The 22777-nt window shown below is 45.0% G+C and overlaps 1 protein-coding gene across 1 annotated transcript; it reads right to left on the reverse strand.

Moving 5' to 3' along the window:
• Positions 1 to 618: 618 nt before the first annotated feature.
• On the reverse strand, positions 619 to 9959 carry LOC146062945 (uncharacterized). Its single transcript, XM_083174956.1, has 5 exons — positions 8351 to 9959; positions 2588 to 3116; positions 2231 to 2308; positions 864 to 932; positions 619 to 731 (listed from the first exon to the last, which is right to left on the reverse strand). Exons 2-5 carry the CDS (start codon positions 3099 to 3101, stop codon positions 619 to 621), a joined length of 774 nt encoding a protein of 257 aa, XP_083031082.1. The 5' UTR covers positions 3102 to 3116; positions 8351 to 9959.
• Between the last annotated feature and the right edge of the window lie 12818 nt (positions 9960 to 22777).

Genomic DNA, 22777 nt, shown 5'->3' on the forward strand with positions numbered 1-22777 from the left:
TCCTCACTTGTGTGTGAAGTTTTCGACTTCTTCCGCGGCGTCATCTCCTTTTCCGTCTGGCGATCTTCAGGTGTTGAATCAGCTGGTGATCCTTTTTATAAAAAAAGGTCATTACTTAAACAACTATTCTATAATAAGCACTAATATTTCAGGTCTTTCAAATATTACTTCCTAAATGAAAATGTTAGTACTACATAAATGAACAATTGCATTCCTCACTTGTGTGCGAAGTTTTAGTCTTCTTCAGCGGCGTCATCCCTTTTTCCGTCTGGCGATCTTCAGGTGTTGAATCAGCTGGTGATCCTTTTTTGGAAAAAAAGGTAACCAATACTTAAACAACTATTCTATAATAAGCACTAATATTTCAGGTCTTTCAAATATTACTTCCTAAATGAAAATGTTAGTACTACATAAATGAACAATTGCATTCCTCACTTGTGTGTGAAGTTTTCGACTTCTTCCGCGGCGTCATCTCCTTTTCCGTCTGGCGATCTTCAGGTGTTGAATCAGCTGGTGATCCTTTTTATAAAAAAAGGTCATTACTTAAACAACTATTCTATAATAAGCACTAATATTTCAGGTCTTTCAAATATTACTTCCTAAATGAAAATGTTAGTACTACATAAATGAACAATTGCATTCCTCACTTGTGTGCGAAGTTTTAGTCTTCTTCAGCGGCGTCATCCCTTTTTCCGTCTGGCGATCTTCAGGTGTTGAATCAGCTGGTGATCCTTTTTTGGAAAAAAAGGTAACCAATACTTAAACAACTATTCTATAATAAGCACTAATATTTCAGGTCTTTCAAATATTACTTCCTAAATGAAAATGTTAGTACTACATAAATGAACAATTGCATTCCTCACTTGTGTGCGAAGTTTTCGACTTCTTCAGCGGCGTCATCTTTTCCGCCTTTGGATCCTCAAATGTGGAATCTGTTGGTGATCATTATGTAAAAAAAAGATAACCATTATACAATTGTTATTATTGCTTATTAGGTGATTCATCGCGCCCTTCACACCGTCGTAAGGGGCTGCGCCCCCTTAACCTGTGTAGTTATTTATTGCAGGGGTTCTATGGGTGGGTGTAGCTGCTTTGGGGTTGGTGTGGGAATGGAAGTGGCAGGTTTGTGGATAATGTGGGTTGTGTAGTTGCAGGCTGTGGGTTGAGCCTTGACGGTTTTGTGGTTTGGTTAGGTCCATGGCCGCATGTGGGTGGTGTAGGGGCTGTTGATGCTTGCTGGGGGATTAAGCTGTGGGGACAGTGGCAGGAGATTAGTGGGAGAGGGTGCAGGTGTAGAGGGACTGAGGGCACTGTCCAGAGATTGGCTGTGATGGGGGGGGGATGAGGAGGGCTGTTTGTTTTGGTTGGTTATGCTGCCGGGGGACTGATGACTGGGGACAGTGGCAGGATAACTAGGGAGTGCGGTGCACCGGGTCTTGTGGTTGGGCGATAGGCTGTGGAAACATTTTAGGGAGGGCAGCTGGTGATGCTGATTGGAGACTGACGGATGGTGAGACTGTCTGGGGGTGGTGGGGTGAGGCTGGTGTGAGACTGATAGCTGGGGACGCTGTCTGGAGAGCATGGTGGGCTGGTGATTCTAGAGTGGGACAAGGTGTGTGGACACTGGTGGGAGATTGTACTTGGGGGGGAATGCAGGTGTCTGATGGGTGGGGACACTGTGCTTGAGATGTGGGGGGGGGGCGTATTGGGGGCGGTGCGGCTGGCGATGGTGCTGGGAGACTGAGGGCTGTGGGCACTGTTGGAAGATTGTGTGGTGCGGGGACACTGTCCATAGATGAGGTGGTTTGCTGTGCTGGTGGCATTGCTGCGGATGTACACGGGTGAGAGATTGTTGTGTGGTGTTCAGTCTGGTGCCACCTGCGGGAGATGCGCAGGGTTGGGGGGCAACTGGGGACGCACCACTTAGGGGGTATGCGCTGCTTTTTTTACTGACCTGACTTGTGGTTCCTCAGGTTTACAGCTGCAGGGAGGGGGGGGGGGGGCGGGGGGAGTGGTGCAGGCAGAGGCCAATGTGTGTATTATATCTTTGGCTACTTGTGTATGTTTATGTGTGTATAAGGCTAGGTGGGGGGTGGCGGCGTTTCATGTGTGACCCGCCCAGCGTTATAGACACTCTAAAGGATGATTGACACATGTAGCCAAATATATAAGAGATAATATTTCAGCTCTTTCAAATGGTACATCCTAAATTAGCAATGGCATTCCTCACCTGTTTGTGATTTTTTTGCCTGCTTGTGTGGCGTGGTTTCCTTTGCCGTCTTCTTTTTTGCTGCATCCTTTGTAGCACCTTAAAAAAATTATGTTAGAGTTAATATATTTGTAATTGCATTACAAGGTAGTCTACACTAAATTTAATTAAATAAGTCTGTATAAAGATTAAGTTTTACTTTCATGCCCTTGAGAAATCATGTAAAGCATATTGAATGATTTTTAACAGCAAAATGCAAGTGCATGTCTATATAATTTATGTTGCAGGCCCTCTGACTCCTTAAGCTGCAAGCTTTAAGAGTCAAACATATAGACACCCTTACATATGCATAAAAACAAACACCCAAAGAAATTATACCTTGTGCACTGGTTCCAGGCCTTTCTTCTGGGACAACCTTCAAGAACTCTTCTAGCTTCTTCTCCCAATCCTTCTTCAGCTTGTGGCCACTCTGCATCTTCAGACTGGTTGCTCTTCTGCAGTCACGCCACCTCTTCTTGCAGCTTTCCTGTGTTCGGTGGAAAATCCCCTCTCCGCTGACTGCACGTGAAACTTCATCCCATGCCGTGCTTGGCAACCTGGCTTGTGAAGTCCTTTCCTGTGGATCAAACAGCTTAACAAAGTGATGTATTACCTGAGTGATGAGGGTCTCAGTTTCTTCATCTGTGAAATTGGGTCCTCTGCCGATTGCTTCTCCAGCGTCATCTTCTTTGGCACTCTGTGATGGTTGTCTCTGCTCTGATTCTTCCTGTGAAGAGAGAGAAAGTCTACCTCTTTCTTGTTGAGCCATTGGTAAATCCAATTCTTCTCTCTGTTGCGATGCCTGCTCTTCCTCTGAGGAGAGAGAAAGCCTGCTTCTTTCTTCCTGGGACATTTCTAAAAAAATAAACTTAAGGGACAAAAGCAATGTTTTAGATTATATATAGATATTTTATGTATAGATAAACATCCATGTATATATTTATACACACACATACATATTGTTTAGGAAAAATGGTACTTGTGTACTAACACGGCGCCCATAGCATTGCATACCATTTCACATGCGATGGTATGCGATGCGACGCTATTTCGTGCTATAGTATACGATGGCATACAATTTTAAAATTGTATGCCATTGTATATGGCATACAATGCCATGCGATTATAAATTATATAAGCACCCTCACGGGTGCTTAAAATGCTTAAATGCACCCCCATGCCACCACCCCAGTATAAACGGCGGTACACGTCCTACGACCTTTTCATACCCCCACTATCCACGTGGAGTTGAGAATAGAAAGTGTGGCGAGCACAGCGACACCCGCAAGGGAACGCGGATACCTTTACAGATATCCGTGTGTCCCCTCGCGGGGTCGCTGCGCTCGTAACCCTTCGGGTTCACGTTTATACTGGGTGTGGGGGGGGGGGGGGGGAGGGTTGGCATGGAGGTGCATTTAAGCACCCATTAGGGTGCTTATACAATGTATAATCACATGCCATCCCATTGCATGGCAAATAACGCCCGATATCGCGTTGCGTGTATGGCATGCGATGCGATAAAGACATCGTGAGACCCATTATCAGGGCGCCGTGCTATTACACAAGTACCGGAAAAATAAATCAATTCTCTATTATAGAATTAACATAACTGGTCTTTGCCATGTCACCCATCTGAATGGATTTTCCAGTCATGCTCACTGACAACACCTGTGTCCAAAAAATCCATCAATCAAAAGCAAGGCCTAATCCAGACCAATCAGCATGAGCGACTGGTGAGTGGGGATGACTGAGGAATAAGACAGGCGTCGCCATGGATGCAAAGTCAGCCATAGTGACACCTGCATTATTTTCCAGTCATGCTCACTGACAACACCTGTGTCCAAAAAAATCCATCAATCAAAAGCAAGGCCTAATCCAGACCAATCAGCATGAGCGACTGGTGAGTGGGGATGACTGAGGAATAAGACAGGCGTCGCCATGGATGCAAAGTCAGCCATAGTGACACCTGCATTATTTTCCAGTCATGCTCACTGACAACACCTGTGTCCAAAAAAATCCATCAATCAAAAGCAAGGCCTAATCCAGACCAATCAGCATGAGCGACTGGTGAGTGGGGATGACTGAGGAATAAGACAGGCGTCGCCATGGATGCAAAGTCAGCCATAGTGACACCTGCATTATTTTCCAGTCATGCTCACTGACAACACCTGTGTAAAAAAAATCCATCAATCAAAAGCAAGGCCTAATCCAGACCAATCAGCATGAGCGACTGGTGAGTGGGGATGACTGAGGAATAAGACAGGCGTCGCCATGGATGCAAAGTCAGCCATAGTGACACCTGCATTATTTTCCAGTCATGCTCACTGACAACACCTGTGTAAAAAAAATCCATCAATCAAAAGCAAGGCCTAATCCACACCAATCAGCATGAGCGACTGGTGAGTGGGGATGACTGAGGAATAAGACAGGCGTCGCCATGGATGCAAAGTCAGCCATAGTGACACCTGCATTATTTTCCAGTCATGCTCACTGACAACACCTGTGTAAAAAAAATCCATCAATCAAAAGCAAGGCCTAATCCAGACCAATCAGCATGAGCGACTGGTGAGTGGGGATGACTGAGGAATAAGACAGGCGTCGCCATGGATGCAAAGTCAGCCATAGTGACACCTGCATTATTTTCCAGTCATGCTCACTGACAACACCTGTGTAAAAAAAATCCATCAATCAAAAGCAAGGCCTAATCCACACCAATCAGCATGAGCGACTGGTGAGTGGGGATGACTGAGGAATAAGACAGGCGTCGCCATGGATGCAAAGTCAGCCATAGTGACACCTGCATTATTTTCCAGTCATGCTCACTGACAACACCTGTGTAAAAAAAATCCATCAATCAAAAGCAAGGCCTAATCCAGACCAATCAGCATGAGCGACTGGTGAGTGGGGATGACTGAGGAATAAGACAGGCGTCGCCATGGATGCAAAGTCAGCCATAGTGACACCTGCATTATTTTCCAGTCATGCTCACTGACAACACCTGTGTCCAAAAAAATCCATCAATCAAAAGCAAGGCCTAATCCAGACCAATCAGCATGAGCGACTGGTGAGTGGGGATGACTGAGGAATAAGACAGGCGTCGCCATGGATGCAAAGTCAGCCATAGTGACACCTGCATTATTTTCCAGTCATGCTCACTGACAACACCTGTGTCCAAAAAAATCCATCAATCAAAAGCAAGGCCTAATCCAGACCAATCAGCATGAGCGACTGGTGAGTGGGGATGACTGAGGAATAAGACAGGCGTCGCCATGGATGCAAAGTCAGCCATAGTGACACCTGCATTATTTTCCAGTCATGCTCACTGACAACACCTGTGTAAAAAAAATCCATCAATCAAAAGCAAGGCCTAATCCAGACCAATCAGCATGAGCGACTGGTGAGTGGGGATGACTGAGGAATAAGACAGGCGTCGCCATGGATGCAAAGTCAGCCATAGTGACACCTGCATTATTTTCCAGTCATGCTCACTGACAACACCTGTGTAAAAAAAATCCATCAATCAAAAGCAAGGCCTAATCCACACCAATCAGCATGAGCGACTGGTGAGTGGGGATGACTGAGGAATAAGACAGGCGTCGCCATGGATGCAAAGTCAGCCATAGTGACACCTGCATTATTTTCCAGTCATGCTCACTGACAACACCTGTGTAAAAAAAATCCATCAATCAAAAGCAAGGCCTAATCCACACCAATCAGCATGAGCGACTGGTGAGTGGGGATGACTGAGGAATAAGACAGGCGTCGCCATGGATGCAAAGTCAGCCATAGTGACACCTGCATTATTTTCCAGTCATGCTCACTGACAACACCTGTGTAAAAAAAATCCATCAATCAAAAGCAAGGCCTAATCCAGACCAATCAGCATGAGCGACTGGTGAGTGGGGATGACTGAGGAATAAGACAGGCGTCGCCATGGATGCAAAGTCAGCCATAGTGACACCTGCATTATTTTCCAGTCATGCTCACTGACAACACCTGTGTCCAAAAAAATCCATCAATCAAAAGCAAGGCCTAATCCACACCAATCAGCATGAGCGACTGGTGAGTGGGGATGACTGAGGAATAAGACAGGCGTCGCCATGGATGCAAAGTCAGCCATAGTGACACCTGCATTATTTTCCAGTCATGCTCACTGACAACACCTGTGTAAAAAAAATCCATCAATCAAAAGCAAGGCCTAATCCACACCAATCAGCATGAGCGACTGGTGAGTGGGGATGACTGAGGAATAAGACAGGCGTCGCCATGGATGCAAAGTCAGCCATAGTGACACCTGCATTATTTTCCAGTCATGCTCACTGACAACACCTGTGTAAAAAAAATCCATCAATCAAAAGCAAGGCCTAATCCAGACCAATCAGCATGAGCGACTGGTGAGTGGGGATGACTGAGGAATAAGACAGGCGTCGCCATGGATGCAAAGTCAGCCATAGTGACACCTGCATTATTTTCCAGTCATGCTCACTGACAACACCTGTGTAAAAAAAATCCATCAATCAAAAGCAAGGCCTAATCCAGACCAATCAGCATGAGCGACTGGTGAGTGGGGATGACTGAGGAATAAGACAGGCGTCGCCATGGATGCAAAGTCAGCCATAGTGACACCTGCATTATTTTCCAGTCATGCTCACTGACAACACCTGTGTAAAAAAAATCCATCAATCAAAAGCAAGGCCTAATCCACACCAATCAGCATGAGCGACTGGTGAGTGGGGATGACTGAGGAATAAGACAGGCGTCGCCATGGATGCAAAGTCAGCCATAGTGACACCTGCATTATTTTCCAGTCATGCTCACTGACAACACCTGTGTAAAAAAAATCCATCAATCAAAAGCAAGGCCTAATCCAGACCAATCAGCATGAGCGACTGGTGAGTGGGGATGACTGAGGAATAAGACAGGCGTCGCCATGGATGCAAAGTCAGCCATAGTGACACCTGCATTATTTTCCAGTCATGCTCACTGACAACACCTGTGTCCAAAAAAATCCATCAATCAAAAGCAAGGCCTAATCCACACCAATCAGCATGAGCGACTGGTGAGTGGGGATGACTGAGGAATAAGACAGGCGTCGCCATGGATGCAAAGTCAGCCATAGTGACACCTGCATTATTTTCCAGTCATGCTCACTGACAACACCTGTGTAAAAAAAATCCATCAATCAAAAGCAAGGCCTAATCCACACCAATCAGCATGAGCGACTGGTGAGTGGGGATGACTGAGGAATAAGACAGGCGTCGCCATGGATGCAAAGTCAGCCATAGTGACACCTGCATTATTTTCCAGTCATGCTCACTGACAACACCTGTGTAAAAAAAATCCATCAATCAAAAGCAAGGCCTAATCCAGACCAATCAGCATGAGCGACTGGTGAGTGGGGATGACTGAGGAATAAGACAGGCGTCGCCATGGATGCAAAGTCAGCCATAGTGACACCTGCATTATTTTCCAGTCATGCTCACTGACAACACCTGTGTAAAAAAAATCCATCAATCAAAAGCAAGGCCTAATCCAGACCAATCAGCATGAGCGACTGGTGAGTGGGGATGACTGAGGAATAAGACAGGCGTCGCCATGGATGCAAAGTCAGCCATAGTGACACCTGCATTATTTTCCAGTCATGCTCACTGACAACACCTGTTTTAAAGCAGGACACATTAAACAGTACATATAAAAAGTTAGGACTAAATTGAAAGACATAAAGCAAGACATTTACCTAACGGTACTATATAGTCTGTATATAAAAATTCATACTAAGTGTGTAGAGGATGCTGGGGTTAGTGTGTGAGAGTGTAATGAGGGCAGACCCGGAGATTAAGCCTGTGGTGTAGGGGAGCAGTTTGATTAAGTATGGGGGGTGCGGGTGTAAGGCGGGTCCGGGAGAATACCCTGTGGTGTTATGAGGGGGGCCGGTGGTAGGGAGGTGGGACCGGGAGAATACCCTCTGGTGGTGTGGGGGGCAGGGGGAACAGAGGTTGGTGTAATGGAGATAATTGTAAAAGGTGAAGCGGAGTGGGGGGGGGGGGACTAGATACAGCACAGTGTCTATGGGTGGAGAGGAGGAGGGAGTTCTGCGCTTACAGTGAAGAAGAGAAATTCCACAGGTTCCGGTCCAATGGGTCTCCTGCTCTGCCGGTGGGTCTCCTCCTCTGCGCCTTACGGTCACTCCTTCCAGGCGTCGTCAGAACACTACTCGGCTCAGCAAAGCTCTCCTGCCGGTGATTGTAATCCAAAAGCCAATAACGAGAAGCCAGCCAAACTTACGCAGCAAGGCAGCAATCTCTAGCAAATGGCGCCTAAGCAAGGGAGGGGACAGTTTTTATTGTGTAAAAGAGCGGCAAAACATAGCTCCTCCTTCAAAATAACATTGCTATGGTTTCATTGGACAGCTTAGTGGCAACACAATACATAGAGGGCATCCTGATTTGTTCATTTAAATGATGCCTTTGGAGCGCATATCTGAATGGTGGAATATTGGCGCGAAGAAACTGTGATGTTTGTTAGTTTGTTTATGAAGTGCTGCCAGAACCATTACGTTTTAAAGTTAAAAAGGTTACACACACCTGCCAACTGCCAAATAAATCACATATGACACAGTACATGATGGGAGGCGGAGCGTCAGCGCTAGCATAGCGCAGCACACTGCCAGGCCATTATGGGACCTGTAGTACCACAATTAAAAACAGTGTCCATAAAACCTCTAACAGTGTTTTGTTGGGGTTATAAACATTAACTGCGGGTTGACTAGTTGGAGGTTTAGGGGAGTGTGGATTTAGTCGGGTATAGGGGTGCTTTGGGGTGCCGTATTTTAGGGGTACAGCTAGTGAGATGGAGGGATCCCAGGGGTGCAGACTGTGATGGGTGAGTGTGTAGCGGGTGTGTTTGCAGCGCTGCACAGTGACAGGTCATTCTGGCACTTGTAGTGCCACAGTCATGATAGGCCCCGGCAATGCGCTAGCGTAGAGCTGGGCGTCTACATGTACAAGAGATGCAGTGTGACTTTGGGGAGTGTGGATTAAGTCGGGTATAGGGGTGCTTTGGGGTGCCGTATTTTAGGGGTACAGCTAGTGAGATGGAGGGATCCCAGGGGTGCAGACTGTGATGGGTGAGTGTGTAGCGGGTGTGTTTGCAGCGCTGCACAGTGACAGGTCATTCTGGCACTTGTAGTGCCACAGTCATGATAGGCCCCGGCAATGCGCTAGCGTAGAGCTGGGCGTCTACATGTACAAGAGATGCAGTGTGACTTTGGGGAGTGTGGATTAAGTCGGGTATAGGGGTGCTTTGGGGTGCCGTATTTTAGGGGTACAGCTAGTGAGATGGAGGGATCCCAGGGGTGCAGACTGTGATGGGTGAGTGTGTAGCGGGTGTGTTTGCAGCGCTGCACAGTGACAGGTCATTCTGGCACTTGTAGTGCCACAGTCCTGTTAGGCGCCGGCAATGCGCTAGAGTGGAGGTAGGCGACTGATTGTAGGCGGGAGGCAGTGTGACTGAATGGGGAGGTTTGGGGAGTCTGCATTTAGCCGGCAATGGGGGTGCCGTATTTTAGGGGTGCAACGAGGGAGATGGAGGGATAACAGGGGTGGAGGCCTTCCTGGGTGAGGGTTTAATGGGCGTGTGCGGCGCTGAAGAGTGGCAGGTCATTCTGACACTTGTGGTGCCACAGTGATGATAGGCGCCGGCAATGCGCTAGAGTGGAGGTAGGCGACTGAATGTAGGCGGGAGGCTGTGTGACTGTATGGGGAGGCTTGGAAAGTCTGCATTTAGGCGGCAATGGGGGTGCCGTATTTTATGGGTGCAGCGAGGGAGATGGAGGGATCCCGGGGGTGGAGCCCTTCATGGATGGGGGTGTGCGGCGCTGAGCAGTGCCAGGTCGTTGTGGCACTTGTGGTGCCAGCAGGGCCGGTGTGAGTCATGTTAGGCACCAAAGTAGGGAAGTATGCCTCTAGGGAAAGTGTGGGGGAGGTCTCACATGTTGCACAGCAGCCATCTGCATTAAGTACAAGAGGGATGCTCACGGACATGCTAGTATTTTGGAAAGTCCGACTTTAGCGCCCCACGAGATCGCGGCACCCTAGGCAGCTGCCTACTGGGCGCGGCAGTCATGATAGGCGCCGGCAATGCGCTAGAGTGGAGGTAGGCGACTGATTGTAGGCGGGAGGCAGTGTGACTGAATGGGGAGGCTTGGGGAGTCTGCATTTAGCCGGCAATGGGGGTGCCGTATTTTAGGGGTGCAACGAGGGAGATGGAGGGATAACAGGGGTGGAGGCCTTCCTGGGTGAGGGTTTAATGGGCGTGTGCGGCGCTGAAGAGTGGCAGGTCATTCTGACACTTGTGGTGCCACAGTGATGATAGGCGCCGGCAATGCGCTAGAGTGGAGGTAGGCGACTGAATGTAGGCGGGAGGCTGTGTGACTGTATGGGGAGGCTTGGAAAGTCTGCATTTAGGCGGCAATGGGGGTGCCGTATTTTATGGGTGCAGCGAGGGAGATGGAGGGATCCCGGGGGTGGAGCCCTTCATGGATGGGGGTGTGCGGCGCTGAGCAGTGCCAGGTCGTTGTGGCACTTGTGGTGCCAGCAGGGCCGGTGTGAGTCATGTTAGGCACCAAAGTAGGGAAGTATGCCTCTAGGGAAAGTGTGGGGGAGGTCTCACATGTTGCACAGCAGCCATCTGCATTAAGTACAAGAGGGATGCTCACGGACATGCTAGTATTTTGGAAAGTCCGACTTTAGCGCCCCACGAGATCGCGGCACCCTAGGCAGCTGCCTACTGGGCGCGGCAGTCATGATAGGCGCCGGCAATGCGCTAGAGTGGAGGTAGGCGACTGATTGTAGGCGGGAGGCAGTGTGACTGAATGGGGAGGCTTGGGGAGTCTGCATTTAGCCGGCAATGGGGGTGCCGTATTTTAGGGGTGCAACGAGGGAGATGGAGGGATAACAGGGGTGGAGGCCTTCCTGGGTGAGGGTTTAATGGGCGTGTGCGGCGCTGAAGAGTGGCAGGTCATTCTGACACTTGTGGTGCCACAGTGATGATAGGCGCCGGCAATGCGCTAGAGTGGAGGTAGGCGACTGAATGTAGGCGGGAGGCTGTGTGACTGTATGGGGAGGCTTGGAAAGTCTGCATTTAGGCGGCAATGGGGGTGCCGTATTTTATGGGTGCAGCGAGGGAGATGGAGGGATCCCGGGGGTGGAGCCCTTCATGGATGGGGGTGTGCGGCGCTGAGCAGTGCCAGGTCGTTGTGGCACTTGTGGTGCCAGCAGGGCCGGTGTGAGTCATGTTAGGCACCAAAGTAGGGAAGTATGCCTCTAGGGAAAGTGTGGGGGAGGTCTCACATGTTGCACAGCAGCCATCTGCATTAAGTACAAGAGGGATGCTCACGGACATTCTAGTATTTTGGAAAGTCCGACTTTAGCGCCCCACGAGATCGCGGCACCCTAGGCAGCTGCCTACTGGGCGCGGCAGTCATGATAGGCGCCGGCAATGGGCTAGAGTGGAGGTAGGCGACTGATTGTAGGCGGGAGGCAGTGTGACTGAATGGGGAGGCTTGGGAAGTCTGCATTTAGCCGGCAATGGGGGTGCCGTATTTTAGGGGTGCAGCTAGGGAGATGGAGGGATCCCAGGGGTGGAGCCCTTACTGGGTGAGGGTTTAATGGGCGTGTGCGGCGCTGAAGAGTGGCAGGTCATTCTGACACTTGTGGTGCCACAGTGATGATAGGCGCCGGCAATGCGCTAGAGTGGAGGTAGGCGACTGAATGTAGGCGGGAGGCTGTGTGACTGTATGGGGAGGCTTGGAAAGTCTGCATTTAGGCGGCAATGGGGGTGCCGTATTTTATGGGTGCAGCGAGGGAGATGGAGGGATCCCGGGGGTGGAGCCCTTCATGGATGGGGGTGTGCGGCGCTGAGCAGTGCCAGGTCGTTGTGGCACTTGTGGTGCCAGCAGGGCCGGTGTGAGTCATGTTAGGCACCAAAGTAGGGAAGTATGCCTCTAGGGAAAGTGTGGGGGAGGTCTCACATGTTGCACAGCAGCCATCTGCATTAAGTACAACAGGGATGCTCACGGACATGCTAGTATTTTGGAAAGTCCGACTTTAGCGCCCCACGAGATCGCGGCACCCTAGGCAGCTGCCTACTGGGCGCGGCAGTCATGATAGGCGCCGGCAATGGGCTAGAGTGGAGGTAGGCGACTGATTGTAGGCGGGAGGCAGTGTGACTGAATGGGGAGGCTTGGGAAGTCTGCATTTAGCCGGCAATGGGGGTGCCGTATTTTAGGGGTGCAGCTAGGGAGATGGAGGGATCCCAGGGGTGGAGCCCTTACTGGGTGAGGGTTTAATGGGCGTGTGCGGCGCAGAAGAGTGGCAGGTCATTCTGGCACTTGTGGTGCCACAGTGATGATATGCCCCGGCAATACGCTAGAGTGGAGCTAGGCGACTGAATGTAGGCGGGAGGCTGCGTGACTGTATGGGGAGGCTTGGGGAGTCTGCATTTAGCCGGGAACGGGGGTTGCCGTATTTTATGGGTGCAGCAAGGGAGAAGGAGGGATCCCGGGGGTGGAGACCTTCATGGGTGATGGTTTATTGGGGGTGTTGGGCGCTGAACAGTGGCAAGTCATTCTGGCACTTCTGGTGCCACGGTCAGAATACTGCTGCTCAACGTGGTGTACATGTTGACTGACTGATGGGTGACTAGGGGGATATTGCGGCGTTTAGATTTTGACAAATATAGGGGGACTTAGGGGTGGTGCAGCGTAGAAAGATATCAAACTATTAACGGTGGACCTTGAGTAAGGCAAGCGAAATGCGCTCTGATTATAAACAGTCGACCTTGCGTTTGCCGACCAAATAGCAGTCGACCAATTAATTTTCGACCTAGTACTTGTCGATGTAAAAGCGGTCGACCAAATTAGGTTCGATCTTTTACTTATCGACCTTGTCACGGTCGACCTATATACAGTTCGACCTAATAGCTGTCGTCCAATTAAGTTTCGACCTTGTACTTGTAGATGTAAAAGCGGACGACCATTAAAGGTTCGATCTTGTATTTTTCGACCTTGAACTGGTCGTCCTATTTTTAGTTCGACCTAACAACGGTCGACCTAATTAATATCGACATAGTACTGGTCGAACTAATAGAGTTCGACCTATGGTTAGTTCGCCCTCAAACAGTTCGACCTATATACTGGCAGACCTAATAGCGGTCTACCTTTATTCATTTCGACCTTGCATATTTCGACCTAACTATGTTCGACCTACTGCTACTGTCTGTTCATAAATTTTCGATAACACCGTACTGTCGGACTCACGGTTTCGACCTAAATACCGTCGATGTTATTCGCGTCGACCGTATGATCCCATTCCGACTACATTTAGTAGCTATATCCACATGGCTAAATATCCCGACTTACCGCCAGAAAATGTAATGAGTTAGCAAGTAATATAGCTTTTGTTCCTGGACTAAATATGATTTTAAGAGGTCTTTGTAGAGCAGTAGCTGTAAATTCATACCATCATAGAACTTAGCAGTGGAACAGAGCAATTTCCTAAGGTGCAAAGTTCCAGCAATGCAATCTAAATGTTCTGCTTCTGCTTTGCACTCTATTTGTAAATGTGTTACGTATGGGGGTAAATCCATCTGCTGAGGGAAGTGGTTGAGGTAGTAGCATGACCTGCTTTGGCAATTGGCAGTTACATATTTTTCGAATATTCTTATTTTGTTAAGATCTTTTTTCATTTTGAATGTTGTCACAATTCCATTATGCAAATGTACCATGTCAACTTAATTGAATGATTTATATCTTTTGAAATACTTCTACCAATCTCTTCATTCTATTATTTATTGTTTATATTGTCTCTTACAATTTTGTATGTTTTTATGTTAATATACGTTAGTTTTGTATGTTATCACTATCTTTAATGAAACATGACATGCACCTGTAATTGTAATGTCAACAGTAGTGCGTCACCAATGTCATCACAAAAGGAGATTGGGTCTGAAACACACTTCCCTTCAGTGTTTTTGTATATGTGTTGCGGTTATGTGTACTGTATATACTGTAGTTACTTAATTTTTAATGCACACTTAAAAATATAATTCCTGAAGTTAGTGAGTTACTATGATTATAACTTTTGCATCTAGAGTAGCATACTATGAGGAATACAAATAGATGTAGACTAAAAGCATAGATTTATTTCAGAAAGATTAATGGGCAGGATGGGCCCATGCAATGGGCTCTATCCTTTCTTTAATTTTCAGGTGATATTTTTAAAAAGATGATACATTTATAGAAGATTACATTGGCTCTGATATAGTGCCAGAGTTTTTGCAATCTATTGCACAGTGTTTATCTTTCCAAATAGAGATGGAGCAGCTGCGCCTGACGATCAAATTGGCAATCGCCAGCCACCAGGAAGGGGGCGTGTGCACACGAGATGCCACTCCCCCGATGAAGCCCTCTGCGACTCCCCCATTGCTGCCCGCTGCAAACCCCCCCCCCCCCTAACCCTGCCTGTCTCCCTGAAGTGGAGACAGGCAGGGATTCCGCTCCTCTCCGCTGAGTGATGGGGATGTGCAAGCGTCTGAGATGCTTGCGCATCCCCATCAGATGGAGCGCCTCTTCGCTGGCAAATGACAGCTAATTGAATCTGCCCCCTGATTCAAAAGCCTGTGCACAACATGTTAGAATGGGAGAGTGCTGCTGCACACTTTGCAATATGTTCCACTGGGGATGATGCTTGATTACCTTATGAAAATGGCCATAACTTCTTGTTACTGAGTAGAGTGGCATAGTGGTAAATGCATATCTCCCCTTAGCTACAAGATAACTGCTGCTTTTACTCTGTGATACTGCTATTCCAGCACCGTGTGCTGCTATCCATAGGACAGTTATACTCTTTTCACATTGCAAAGGCCTGGTAGCACCGGGGATATGGACACGGGTCTGTCCTGGGAGTGACCTGGCATTTGCAATGATTAGCTCCACAATGACTCGGCAATAAGCTGGGACATTAACATCAAAAAAGGGGGTGAAGCGGAGTGTCGGCACATCATCGGGGGCATGGGAGGAGGCAGTGCTTGTAGCTGATGCTGCCTCCTCCATAAAGTGTGAACAGGTTAGCTCGATCTGGGTTACCCAATTACACTGCCCAGCAACCCGGATAAAACCCTTCTTTTAAACAGGGTCAGAATGCCGGATTGTTGGATGCAGTTTTTTTCAAATGGCTCTCTCACACAGCACAGAGACCCGGGCAACAACCCAAGTCAGACCTGGGTTATTTGTGCGGTGTGAAAGGATATCACTGTCTAATGAGCTGTCAGATCTCACACCACTTTTTGTCTCAACTAGTGTAACAGTGAGTTCCTGCACCCACCATAGAAATGCACTTTATTGATATACAGGTCCATTAAGAAGCTATCAAGGGCCTCAGCAATATTCTGCCAGAAAAATTACATTTTAATTCACTTACTGAAGTTGTTATGTATTTTTGCCAAACTGCACCTTTTCCTCAATAATTGCTGTGACTTTCTTCATGTTGATTCTTTAAAGTTGCCAACAACTTGCTTTGAAGACAGATTAGAGCACAGTGCAGATCATTTCTTATTTGATTGCAAAATGAAATGAATGCAGTTATGTGAAACCATACCTTTAGCTTTCCATTGCTGGTTATTAGTACTGTTAAGATAAAAGCTGTCAGAACAATTAAACATCCATAAGACTAAAATCCATAGGAAATCTCAGCTTTATTATTATCTCTGCTTGCCTCAGAGAACTATTTGTCTAAGTGTCAGATTATAATTGTTTCATGTAATTACAGATAAAAAGAAAATCAAAATTTAACTTCTACAAAGTTTCTTTTAGATCATCAGCCTTATTTATTTTTTCTGCATAACAACCTTACTCCAAAGAAAGCAAACTATATATATGTGTGTATATAAATACAATATGGCCTTCGTCTTGCTCTAAATGATTTTTGTAAGCTGCTACTCCGATAAGGCACTCCTGTTAGTGAGAGTCTGACAGCAAAAATTCACAAAAAGATGGGTTTATCGGAGAGCGCTGGACTTAGTACCACCTAGTCAATTAAACAGCAATCACTGAAATACATCATTCACACTTCATATGACAATTCCTTGTCCCCTTCCAGAATGACACGTGAGATTCATTCAGGATAAAAGTTCTTTATTGAAACCCCAATTTCAATAAAGAACTTTTATCCTGAACGATTCTCACGTGTCATTCTGGAAGGGGACAAGGAATTGTCATATGAAGTGTGAATGATGTATTTCAGTGATTGCTGTTTAATTGACTAGGTGGTACAAAGTCCATAACGTGATCATCCAATCCTTGGATAAAATAAAGCGTTTCGTCAAAACGACTTCATAGAATTGAATAGAATCAACTTTATTGGCCATGTGTGCTTGCGCATTTTTTGTGGATTACAGTGCAGCATCAAGCAGGGATGAAAAGGGGGGAGACATTACATATATTACATAAAGACATTACAAGCATTTAATTTCTAGCTACGACTATGGTATCAGGGGTAAACAAAAAGAGACCTTAAAGCGAGGCCTATACAATAAGGAAATGTCCTACATATAGTTTGGCACTTTATAATCGTCTCATCAAGAAAGAATCTAAAACAGGGACTATTGTAAACCTAGTCTGTGACAGGCGATCTTTAGGACCAAAATCTTCCTTATTCTGAAAAGAATCCCAGTTGGAGGTATCACACCAGTATCTATAGAGACCTCTCACTCCTCCACTGCCTTGAAAGCCAAGGCAGTGGAGGAGTGAGAGGTCTCCATAGATACTGGTGTGATACAGAATTAGGATTTCGGTCCTAAAGAGCGCCTGTCACAGGCTAGGTTTACCATAGTCCCTGTCTTGCTGTCTCGAGACAATTATAAAGTTGCAAACTATATGTAGAACATTTCCTTATTGTATAGACCTCGCTTTAAGGTCTCCTTTTGTTTATCCCTGCTGAAGTCGTTCTGTCAATCTCTTTTCCCGATAATATCATCAGGGAGATATCTGCTGCTAGACGTACCCAAAAGGAACTGTGTATATCGATTGTAGTGGTACTAGCGCTGATATTATCCCCACTATTGGGATCTATCGGTCCTTGATAGTACTGTCCTGTGCTGACTTTCAAGTACACTTCCCCTCCTTTTCTGGGGTGGCTGCTCCTTCTCCTATGGGTTCCTGTTCCTGGGAACCCTGTGCATAAAAATCTGAAAAAAAAGGGTGAGATGGGGGCCTCCTAGTATAGTATTTTAATAACTCATTAATCTCCCTTCACCACAAGAAGACAAGATGGCACCCCAACATTAAAAGGTGTACCATTTCTAGTGGTATTCACCACTATTTTATGAGCGTGTTTCAATATCAGTTCCACAGGCCTTTCAGGAAATTTTTCCAATCCCAATTCAACTCTTACTGATCCTCTTCCCGGTGGTCAGCATCAAAATGTACATACAATGGGAGAGAGTGAAAAGAAAGCAGACTAGTGCAATAATGCTAACACAATTTATTGTCACCGCAAATGACACAGTTAAAAACTCGTACAATGTTCACAAATAAAAAGGCTTATCTGGTTGTGTTTCAGATGCTTTCATCATCCATGCACTAGAGTTTGGAATAGATCCCCCTCAACGAATTTCATCCCTCTGGACTTTTTTAGGAGTAAGGTTTGCGAGGGCTTCTTACCCTCCATTTATACCAGTGAGACTGATTGAATAATTAGCCTAAGTTTCCCAAACTTCCCCGGGACCTAGTTCTGGTTTCATCTGCTGGAGCGCACATTACTGCCGGGAGCCCGTGACCTACGTGGCATCCGGTATTTGGAATGCATAAAAGTTTACTGCTGGGAGCCCGTGAACCACGTGGCTTTCGGTATTTGGAACGCACCCTATGAAATCTACTCTTCCCGGAGCAGAGTGTAATGGCCGCGATGTACATGCGGCTTCTGGTTCCTAAACCGCACATTTAGTCACTTCCGGAAGCGCGTGGAGCGCACACTATTTCTGGGATTCCGCCGTAACTTCCATGTCTGTACATGATTGTTGTAGCTCAATTACCATGGCGACCTCTCCCACCGGCGCATCTGGCTACGCTGTTATACTTTAGTTCGGGATGTGAGGTCGCTGCAACCACAGACTTATTGGTCACAATGCCAATCTGAGAATGCGCTCCCTCACCTCCCTTTCTATGTCCATTGGAGTGTACCAAATTGTTCGAAAATGCATCTGAACTGTACCGCTTCTAGTACGCAATTATACACTACTATTAGAAATTCAAAAGCACACATATTTTCATAAATACTTAAAAGGCACCTAAAAGCACTAATATATCATTGATAATATAGGACCGAGAGATTAAAAGTTGTCAGTGAAGGTAGAGTAAAACAGCAAATAGCAATCATAATGGATCTACATATAATAACCCAGCGCCATTAAAAATTTAGAGGGCTAAAAAAAATTTTAAAACACATCAAGAATGGTTTATAGAAAGGGGGCCAATTCATAATTGTCATTAAGTCCATTTGGTTCCTAATTCATGGATCCAGAACATCTCCCGTCTTGACAGGAGGTTCTCCCTGTCTCCTCCTCTGGGACCCAGAGTCACATGTTCAAGGACTTTGAATTTCAGACCTTCTTCGCTACTCTCATGATATTGTCTAAAGTGTCTGGGTATCGTATGGCTCTCCACTTTATTTTTTATTCCTCTAACATGCTCCTGTATCCTAAGTTTTAAAAGGTGTTTTGTTTTTGCTATGTATTTGAGGCTGCATGGGCACTCAAGCATGTAAATTACCCAGGTGGTATTACAGTTTACCAGGCTTCTCAATTTAAAATTCTTTGTTCCATTAAAATTACTAAAATTCCTGTAATCGGAATGTGCAAACTTACAAACTTTGCACTTGTTACAATTAAAGAAGCCTTTTGTCTGATCCCATGGGTTCCTCATCTGGGCTTTTTTCTGTGGAAGCATACTTGGTGCTAAAGTGTCCCTCAGGTTTTTCGCTTTTTTGAACACCAAATTGGGTCTTTCTGGGAGGATTTTATTTAAAATTGGTTCTGTGTGTAAAATGCTCCAGTGTTTATTTAAAATCTTTGTAATGTTCTGTTCCTGAGTATTAAAAGTTGTTATAAAATGTACACGTTCTCCTCTTTCATTTTTCTCTTTGTATTATAAAAGCTCACCCCTATATATAGATATATATATATATAGATATATATAAGAAAGGCAAGGGGTACCCAACACCGCGCCCTATTAGCCCAAAGCTGCACCTCTGAAGGATCCCTGTTAGCTGAGACCCGGGACGGACAAAAATACAAAGAAGATCAGGGTGCGCTAAGGTAAATTACACAACTTTCTCATTAAAACATAAATATTTAATAAAAAGCCTCTGATAAGGCTTAGAATAAATCAAATCAAAAAGAGTTACACAGCCATTTCATAGAATAATTTAACAATCCACAGTATGGAACAGGCCCAACGCGTTTCGTCACCCACGTGACTTCATCAGGGGCGCTTTGGATGTTGATTGAAATAAGGTGCGATAGCACTTCTAGGGGTGTATCCAATTGGTCAAACCATAGATATTGTATTCAAGCAAGACCCATACAGATATATATCTTCTTGGAGCGTCTCTAAATGACCAAATAAATAGCTGTGTACTTCAGCTAAAGTTGCACAGATGTAAATATATCGCCAAATATCGGAACAAAAAATGCAATAGTCCAGGCGTATGTCACCAAGGATCACGTTTCTCACACCTTTTATATCGGTGTTAACATCAAGGACCAATGAGCAGCTTCAAAAAAATATAAGGCTGGGAGGCCAGAAGTTCACTCTAGTGGATCCAATTCTGCATTTGGATCCACTAGAGTGAACTTCTGGCCTCCCAGCCTTATATTTTTTTGAAGCTGCTCATTGGTCCTTGATGGTAACACCGATATAAAAGGTGTGAGAAACGTGATCCTTGGTGACATACGCCTGGACTATTGCATTTTTTGTTCCGATATTTGGCGATATATTTACATCTGTGCAACTTTAGCTGAAGTACACAGCTATTTATTTGGTCATTTAGAGACGCTCCAAGAAGATATATATCTGTATGGGTCTTGCTTGAATACAATATCTATGGTTTGACCAATTGGATACACCCCTAGAAGTGCTATCGCACCTTATTTCAATCAACATCCAAAGCGCCCCTGATGAAGTCACGTGGGTGACGAAACGCGTTGGGCCTGTTCCATACTGTGGATTGTTAAATTATTCTATGAAATGGCTGTGTAACTCTTTTTGATTTGATTTATTCTAAGCCTTATCAGAGGCTTTTTATTAAATATTTATGTTTTAATGAGAAAGTTGTGTAATTTACCTTAGCGCACCCTGATCTTCTTTGTATTATAGATATATATATCTATATATATATCTATATATATATATATATATAGATATATATATACATATTAGGGCCTCCTTATTTTGGGTCAACAAGGTCTAGTTTAAATAAAGTGTCTAAGGGTGGGTGCATACATGAACGATCTAGTGATCTTTCAATGTCCTGGTATGATATGGCGATATATCATGATACAGAGAAAAGTATATTAGTCACACATTGATACCACAAATGAGTGATTACCCTGTTCGATGAGGGATAAGTGTACTTACATTAAATATTTTCTTTACATGAGGTAGTTTTACAGTAGGTATCAGTTGATGAAAGGGAACCATGTTGCACTGCAGGTGGGGCAGAAGTAGAATGTGCAGAGAGAGTTAGATTTGGGTGAGTTATTTTGTTTCTGTGCAGTGTAAATACTGACTGCTTTAATTTTAATCTGCAATCTAGGTTTCAAATTGAACACACCCCATCCAAATCTAACTCTCTGTGCACATGTTACATTTGCCCCACCTGCAGAGCACATGGTTGTGTCCGTTTTGGGAACAAATCTGTCCTGCGATCAAGTCAAAATTAGGCCCAATATCATGGTTGTTTCAATGCATTGTGGAACAATAAAAATTGGCCATTATATTATGTTGTGTCTACCCAGCTTAGCATTAGGGACCAACATTTTGAATACCATAAAGTCGAAATATTTGGCATTTAATTGAAATATTAATTTTGTTTGTAGATTATCTGTTCTACATATTTATACATTGGTATACGATAGTAAAGAAAAGTAAAGATGGACTGTCTTCAAATTAAGCAATAATAAACAGAGGGAAAGTAGTATACTTGCACTTAATGTTGTAGTTGTTACCTCTGTGACATTAGTGGTTAATCCTTTCCAAGGTCTACTGTATGTGAACACAACTGGAAGTATTATATCCCTGTTACAAAAGGAAGAGTTAACCTTGCCCTTCCTTCAATGTAATGAGGTCAGACCTGGATGTATTTTCATCTTCCTAAATGTTTTTCAGAAAAATAAATGTGGATATACTGCTTTTTACAGTATTTGCAAATAATTATTATAATCATATAATGTATATGTATACAAAGCATATCAAGTTAAATAAGCAGCAGTCCAGAATAGTTGTTTTTTCCTCTATAAAAGTTAAATTAGATAATTAGTTTTATGTATATATATATATATATATATATAGATATATATATATCTATATCAGATAGTCATTGTTCTTAGCCATGCCCTATAACGCATTGCGTTCATTTCAATACAGGTACAGAGATATAGCTCCCACAGTGTCAAAGCTACTAGCATGACTTTTGATGAAATGCTAGGAGGATACCATGATGAAAGCAAAGTTACTAGAGTCAGGTATCATGAGACATGGTAGTCACATAACAGAAGTGGAGGAAACCTGTACTTCTATAAAGGACATAAAGGCTGATTCTGATAATTCACCCACACTTTGCACAGGAATTCATAAGTGATAAGTTCCTTATGAAATTGTTCCTGTTAAAATGTAGGTGTACTATTGGCAATGGTAATAGCAGAGTAACAGTATACACTAGTGTTTCCAATTTTACCAAGCAGCCCAGTGCGTAACCAGTGGTGTGATATATTGAGTAGTAGTATGTTTGTTTGTAGAATTGTGGCATATGTGGATGCAAATTTGTAAACAGCGGTTGTGAAAATATAAGCAAATTTTACTGTCGCCTGTATTTGTATTGAAGCCTCATCTGGCTGCTTTACAAATCCAGAGACTGTGTACAAAGATGCCACATCCATCGCAAATTAGAATAAAAATCAGAATTAACTTTAATGATCAAGTATACACCCATATACAAGGAAACAAACAACATACATACATACATACATACAAGAGCAGCGCTGAGACAGCCCTCTGTGATGCCATCTTGGATGTTCAAATCTAGATAAATTGAATACTGAAGTGGTCGAGCAGCAGCATTAAACTTGTGTACGCGATTGCAGTCATAGCCTCAAACACCCCCAAAATAAAGGTCATAACATACTTGCATTTGAGTAATCACCCCTCCACCCATTACCAGTCACAAGTGCTCCATGACGTTATCACTTTAAGAATAA

The sequence above is a fragment of the Crinia signifera genome, chromosome 3, assembly GCF_055691185.1.
Source record: "Crinia signifera chromosome 3, ASM5569118v1, whole genome shotgun sequence".
NCBI lineage: Eukaryota > Metazoa > Chordata > Amphibia > Anura > Myobatrachidae > Crinia > Crinia signifera.